The following is a 7,865-nucleotide window of genomic DNA, read 5'->3' as shown; positions in this document are numbered from 1 at the left end:
TCAAATATTTCTTTTCAATTAAATTTCAGACAAATTTAATTTAAAAGAATTTACGTATTTGAAACAAATTTCATACAAAACAAAAAATTATTTTCGCATAAATTTTCTACAAATTTAATATAATATTTCAAATAATTTTCATAAAAAATAAATTGTATTCGATCTGCTTTCTATATTAAGACCATCATAATCATTTTTCTCATATTACATCATCGAAATTATAAACACATAATAAAGTTATGAAAAGGTAATTACTATAAAAGAGTTAAAAAAATATTTATTATTAAAATACATATGTGCATAAATGTAATCAAACTAAAATAAGGAAAAAAAATACTTAAACTAAAACAAAGAAAGCCTTTAAAAAGGTCAAATATCATTAATAAAATAAAATATACTAACTAATTCACCTAAAAATTCCTTAATCTAAATCGAAAAAACATATACTCCTGACATCAATCACTTATGTTATCATCCTCATCATCACTAGAGCCTGTCCCAAGCTCATCTTCTGCAGGATCAGACAAGGTTGAAGGAAGTTGGAGATTCAACTTTTTATACAAAGAATGAATTGTCTTTTTAGTAGAACCAATTCTTTTATGTTGAACCTTTAATTGACGTCCTTGATCTTTTAACTTATGCTCAGCATCATTCAACTTAACCTTTTGCTCTGACCACCAGAGAATACATAAATCAAAATAAAATATTAAATTCAAAGACATTGGCAAATGATAAAAAAAGAAAAGTGTTAATAGAGTTGAAGGAAAATCACTAACAGTGTTAATAGGATTAAGAGTTTGTATTGAATCAACAACCATAGCACGAGGGAAAAGAAGCTGAGCTTTCTTCAATATGTCCTAAAAACTAAATTAAATAAAAAAGCATACAAGTATCTAGACTTCACCATACAGTTCTCGCAAGTTAAGGCTAAATAATCACTTAATAGGACCCAGATAATAACTTCAATAAAAATCCATGTATAAAACAGAAAATAATATAGCAAGAAGAATGCTAACAGCAAAACTAATCAGAAGAAATCCAGATTTCTACCTCAATATCAGTACTTGAATATAAATATATATCTGATTTAATCCTAAGGCGTTCTGCTCTGTTACGAATTTGCTCAAGAGTCTGTCACATGATACAAAACAAAATAAATGCAACCAAATTAGAGAAGGTTAACTGACTCTAAACCCAAAGCACAGTCACAAATCAAATGTTAAACTTCAGTGCCCACATCAGGAAAATCAAATATTATCCCAAACTACAATACCAGGATGCAGGAAAGAAACCCAATAAAAGCTAACCTCTTCACCAAACACCTTATTTCAATATTACCACCTTTATGTAAAGGGGGCTCTTCATCTTTACCAGCTTCGAGTAAACAGGGTTCAACATCTTCATCAGATTCTGATAAAGGGGGATCACAAGGCTTTTGTCTTTGACTTCAAAAAATAATTGATTTTCAAGAAAAGGAATATTAAAAAAAAAGGAAATCAATATATCAAATAGCGCTCGCCAACTACACGACCATGACATCTTAAATTGTATGGTATTGCTGCTACTTGTTTCATGCTGCTGTTGAATTTCACTTCTTCTAGAGGTTCTGGAAAGAATAAGCAGAATGGATCATTTGTATATAATAAGGCTTGTCAATTGGTGAGAAAAAAATCCACAATGTAAGGAGTGGTTTGATCATTGGGGTTAGCATAAAAAATATTAACACTCATTTTGCTCAATTGAAAGATTAATTTACTAAAACAACCAACATTGAAGAGGAACTAATAAATCAATTCTAGATGATCGAGGAATCTAGAATGCTGTCAGAGTTCACTTATTAAAGTTTAAACCTAAATATTTCATGAATCTCGCCAGCATGATTTACTTCTACCTGCAAATAAAATTTATATAAAACTCGTAAGACAAACTATAAAGTTGTTAACCAAGGATTACCCAAGAGTCCTTTTTAGATTGATACAACAAACAATACAAAGAATTACACTACATGTAATTAGTCTGTGTATAAAAATCCAATGTAAGATAAACTTAGCCACATTAAAGAAAGGCTGGCAGATTAAATGATACAATACCTCAATTGGGTGGGATTCCGCAAGCCCATCCAACCTGAGACCCTCAGTAGATTCATTTAAGAATTGAGACCATATTTTTCAGTCAGGAAACAAGCTATCAGTTGCTAAATAACTAACCTGGTCATAGCCAAGGGAGGGAGAGAAAGAGAGAGAGATTAGTTAACTAATTAAAGAAAAAAAATGAAAACAAAGAAAATTGATAAGCAAACTCTGCAATGTCAACAATATATGGGGTAGTTTATTCTAAATGAATAGATTTCTATTTCTTCCTTCCAAGAATTCTGCACCAATCCTTGGAGCAATTCTGAATGAAAATATTCATGCTTATGATACTCAAGCCAAAATAAGATTCTTTGTCCCACAATGAACTGAAAACTCAATAACAACTCAAAAAGAAATATGAACAAATGATGCACATATATGAATAGACCACCCACTAACTTAAGAACCCTACCAAATGCAATTAAACTCAAAGAAAATTACCTTTGAAAACTCTGCTGGTGGGACCTTATCTCCATTTTCAAGCCAACCATCCTGCAGCTTCTTGTATGCCTCATTGATCTTACCTTGCTTCTCACACAAGATCTGCCTTGCTGCACCAAATAAAAAGTATTTAATGTCAATACACCAACAATGATAGAAAAATCCAATGAAGTGGCAAATCTTATGCTACCTTTGACATAAGTGCAGGTACCAAGGCCATCTGCACTTTTGGCGCCTTTTCCTTTGCCCTTAGAAGCATTCTCATCACTTCCACTTGCTTCTTGTTTCCCCTTTTCCTTTCCTGACTCCTTTGGCTTTGAGTCTTTTCCCATTCTTCTTAAGGAAAACAGAAAGGGGACAAATGGAAAAAGGAATCCTAAACCAGAGTAACAAATGGGACAAATTAGCTGGAAAATAAAAAATCGCCTGAAAGCAGTATTTTGCACAATCCGAAACTTACCGAACCATGTTGCAAACCCCTCATTCAGCCATAGATCCGTCCACCACTCCATTGAAACAAGATTACCGAACCACTGATGAGCCAGTTCATGGCCAACAATAGTCGCAACCTTAATGGCAACCAACAAGATAAGGCGAAACGACGACGCTAGCACGTAATAGAGACAATGATGCAGAGGAGAGGCTAATGGCGTAAACGACGAGGAGACGGTAAGAGGCTAATGATGCTGACGGTAAGGGAGCCTAACTGTGCGAGGGCGGTGCCGGTGACGGCGGGGATCTGAATTCTTCCAGGGTTGCCATTGATGAGAGTCACTGTAAGAGTTAAGACTTGAGAGTGAGAGAGTCCGATCGAAGCTTTTGAGGGTTATTGGGTTGGGGGGCGGGTATATGAAAAAAGTATATGATTTTTTTATTTTACGTGATTTTTTTATTCTTATTTATTATTTGTATTATTTTTTAAAAGATTTGATATAATTTATTTTTAAGTTTTTATATATGTGATTCTTTTAGATGCACTTTGTCTTAAATTTTGAATTATTATAACGTAAATAATTAAAAGAATAAATTAAAAAATATTAGACTAATTTAAAATATAAACAATATTTTGTTACTAAATGTTAGAATTTTTCAATAAACATTTGAAATTCGTTTGAAAACTGATGCACTTTCAAACAGAATTAACAAATGATGTTATCTTCATCCCAAATTTGCGAGAAAAAATTTTAGCTACTTCGAAGGGTAGTTATAGTAAAAGCATTTAAGACTAATTATAGACAAATTTGAGATAAAATTAACATTTTTCAAAATGCGTCCCAAATCCGTCTGAAATTATTGCGCATATTCAGATGGAATACAGACGAATTATAGTTTTTGTCTAAAATATGTTGCTAATCTGTATGAAAATTTTGGCGCCATCCAAAAAAAATTTGGCGCCAAAATTTGGGACAAAATCTAGACAAATTTAGGACAGAATATATGATTCCAATATCTCCACTAAAAGTTGTTCAACATTTATCTCAAATTTGTCCGAAATGAACGTTTGAAATTTTCGTCCGAAAAAGCTTTATTTCTAGTAGTAGTGTCGGCGTCGTTGGAGAGGAATAGCGAATCTCAACGAGGAGGCGGAGTAGTTGAGAACGGATGTCGAATAAAGAGAGAGAACACAAATCGAGTGGAGATATCTGGTGCATCTGCAATGCGAAGCTTGATGGGGTGGGTGGCTCTTGCGAAGATGGGGCGGGTGGCTCTCGCGAAGACGGGTAAGTACTAGTTATCTCTCGACTGAGATAGAGAAGAAGAAGAATGGGAATTTTTCCTAGATGTAACCAGGAAAATGAAAACGAAGATTGGTTTTTTTTTTCTCTTTATCTAATATAATAGATAATAGAATATAATAGATGGTAATTTCTGCAGTTTGTTCCAATCTGCCATAAATCGAACAATATAGTGGCTGGAGAATTAAACCGTTACAGCAACTGCCCTAAAATTATCAGATAGTGGCATTTTTTTAAATTGCCCCAAATTTGTCGCCGCTAACTCCCGCTTCTGTTGTAGTGCCTTCATTTAAATAAATGGCATGCATGACATTGGAAACTAAATCGGTGTCTAATCAATGAACAGTCCTTCATTTATGTCAACTTCATTTCTTGTATTTCTTCTTTAAATTTTTTATTTTTCAAATTCTAAACAAATACTTTATCCACGAAGTTTTAACAAAGAAGATTGAGCTGGGACTGTACAACTATAACGTATAAGTCGAGCTATACAAATCGTCGTTTAAATAAGCTCAATTTACTTTATTAAAATTTTACCAACCTCAACTTAGAGGCTATAATATGGCCTTTATAAATAGATTATCAAAAATTCGGCATGTACATTATAAATCGGCAATTGAAACCATGACGATCAAATCAGAACGTTATAATTTTCAAACGTTACCTCTACGGTAACTGATAAATCTCGAAATTCGGATTTATCGCTATAAAACCAGAAGAAAAACTCGTCAAGAGGTAGGCAAAAAATTCTAAAGAGGTAAGATATGTACTGAACTGACTTAAGTATTGCAGTGCCTTTTGCAAGTACTTCTCTCTTTTTTTTCGTTGTTCGTTTTCACACCGAGGTGCATCTTTGCTGGAGATAAAAGCTCAAGAACAAAGACCTAGGAGCTCGATACAAAGGATCAAGACAGGTGAGCTATACCTAGGTCAGTCAGGTCAGAATAATAATATTTTTAAATTTTAAAAGTTATTTTATCAAATATATTTGTTGTTGTTTATACTTATTAAAAATTATTTTTAATTTAATAATCTCAGGACATTTCAATCTTCACCATCCCTCATCCCGAGCACAATTGATCTGAAACATTACTATATACCATAGCCAATTAGCGTAATAACATAAACAAAATTAAAAAAAAAAAAAAGAAAAAAGAAAAAATGGGTGGAATTTAATTAGAGGTCCTATTTAAGGACAAGTACCAAAGACAGGAGAGAATGGCATAAGAAAAGGCGAGTTATTGCTCCCCATTTTAATTTGTTGTTGGTCTTGATCATGAGTTGTCCTTCCAAAATCTCTCAATTGGGTTTGGCCTTCTTGTCTCTTAGTTTATGTTCCCACATCTTAAAAAGAAGATAATAATAATATTTTCAATGTAAACCTAGTAGTCAACCAACCTAACTCAGTATCTTTGTCAGTCTCTATTGTGATCACAACAATCCAAAAAAGACCAAACAATGTGACACCTTTGACTTTCATTTCTCCTATACCACTCCCTGCATATACTTAAATTAAAAAATTAACAACTTTCATACATTCTTTATGGATTTTAACAGACAGCCCCTTCTTTTAAAAAAAAACTAAATTTGGCTTGACTCACATGTATTGATGGGAATGGATTTATTTGATTAAGTATATATGTTGATGAAACATAAAACATAGGAAATTGAAAACAGGTATTGAAAGAATTTTGAAATGTAAGCAATTTAACATAATATATATAGCAGTTGTTGATTTTATGACTTGAACATACGAATTGGTTACTAGAAATGGATCCTAATAAGTTGGGTTAGCTCCTGCAGATATGAGGAGCATAATTAATACTTGCAAGAGATACTGATGATTAAGTCAGTAAAAGTGTAAAAGGTAAAAATTAGAATGACATTTTATGCATAAGTCAAATTTCATACAAAAAATTTATAGAGAATCCAAGTGAATCTATACTGAATTTATTATCAATGATGCTAAGTAGAGTTTGTACAAGAAATATGTTTTTTTAAAACGTAAAAAAACACCGGTGTGTCCAAAGAACCAACAGAAGAACATTCTAGTATGCAAAACAATGTAGAGATATGTTAGATTAATATTAAAATTAAACACTCAAATTAATTATCAATATAAAATATATATTAAAAATAAATTAAATTATATATATTTATACATAAATACATAATAATTAATTTAATGTTTGATTTTGTATATATGCATGCATAGTATTTTTAGTTTACTATTTAGTCTAAATTTGGCTGAAATTTCACTTTATAAACGAACAAGCCCTTGGAAGAGAAGTACTTAGGTCACCTACTATTCTTAGGTCTAACTAAGAAAGAAAATTGTTTAATTGGCACTCACTTTTAAATAAAATAACTATACAAAAAAGAAAAGGCCGTTTTATTATAATAGTAATAATAATGTACTATAATACTGTTCATTTTAGGAGCAAGCGCACACTTTACTGAAAAACACATCGTATTGTATCTAAGGCTTGCATATGCACTCGAGGAAATAAAATATTAATCATATTACGCATGAAATAGTGAAATCTATAGTACATATACATAGTTTAAGTGTTAAACAACTATTAGTGAAACTTACGTGTTATCTGGTCCAAGACCAAAACGTTGATTAGTGGCTGCTTTTACGCATGTCTTTATCTTTTCTATTTCTTTATTATTAGCACAAAAAACCAGGCTCAATAACCACATTCAATTTCTCATTCCCTAAAATTTTTTTTAAAAGATGAAATATTCTTTAAATTCGTCCCTAAAATTTTTTTTCAATTAAATTAGTCTTTTAAATATTACGAATTAATCATATTTGTCTTTCAGTGACTCTATTAATAATTTTTGTCAATGATTGATGACGTAAAATATTAACTGATAGCATACATGATATCTAATATATTTAATTGTATGCTGACCAAATATACTTATAAAACTCTATCAATTTAGTTATTAAGTCATATTGGGAATATAGTTTATATAATTGAAAAAAATAGACTAAACCAATAGATTTTGATGAATATATTTAGTTAACATCCAATTAGACATGTCAAGTATTATGTATGCTATCAATTAACGTTTTATATCATTAATTGTTGACGAAAATTATTAATGGAGTCACTTAATAAGAATAAATATGATTAATTCGTAATTTTTGAAAGACTAATTTAATTGAAAAAATCTTTTAAAAATAAATTTAAAAAATGTCCGATCTTTCAAGATTAATTTGACTATTAACCCATTAACTCAATAAAAAAATTACTAATAAAAGGGGTAATCATATGAAGTAAATGTTGCACGTGACAAACTTCTATAATATTAATAATATGAATGAATTTAAAAAAAATAAATTAATAAGTTATAAAAAATTTCAGATATTATATCTTATTTCTCACTTGATATCAATATTAATTTCTTATATCTATGCACTATCAGATCATGTTTTCCTTTAGTAAATTACAGAAAAAAAAAAAGAAAATTGAGAAATTCGAGAATATATATATGTATCATTTATTAGTATTTTTAAGGAAGTTAAAAGTGACGATAATTTTAA

General features: G+C 30.6%; 1 protein-coding gene across 1 annotated transcript; it reads right to left on the bottom strand.

The window, feature by feature from the left end:
- Positions 2,309-2,942, bottom strand: LOC110268410. The gene is made up of 3 exons (XM_021114540.1): positions 2,764-2,942; positions 2,574-2,683; positions 2,309-2,458 (listed from the first exon to the last, which is right to left on the bottom strand). The coding sequence occupies exons 1-3, from the start codon at positions 2,903-2,905 to the stop codon at positions 2,309-2,311; spliced, it is 402 nt and encodes a 133-aa protein (XP_020970199.1). The 5' UTR covers positions 2,906-2,942.

Source organism: Arachis ipaensis, chromosome B10 (genome assembly GCF_000816755.2).
Source record: "Arachis ipaensis cultivar K30076 chromosome B10, Araip1.1, whole genome shotgun sequence".
Taxonomy (NCBI): Eukaryota; Viridiplantae; Streptophyta; class Magnoliopsida; order Fabales; family Fabaceae; genus Arachis; species Arachis ipaensis.
Note: the sequence above shows the minus strand (reverse complement) of the source record. Positions and strands in the feature narration are given on the sequence as shown.

What these genes read in the sequence shown, in the direction of transcription:
- LOC110268410 (XM_021114540.1), bottom strand. Translation starts at nt 2,905, where the DNA reads ATGGGAAAAGACTCAAAGCCAAAGGAGTCAGGAAAGGAAAAGGGGAAA. An exon ending in TACCTGCACTTATGTCAAAG is followed by an intron (nt 2,684 to 2,763) that starts GTAGCATAAGAT and finishes TATTTGGTGCAG; the next exon opens with CAAGGCAGATCTTGTGTGAG. An exon ending in CACCAGCAGAGTTTTCAAAG is followed by an intron (nt 2,459 to 2,573) that starts GTAATTTTCTTT and finishes TTGAGTTTTCAG; the next exon opens with TTCATTGTGGGACAAAGAAT.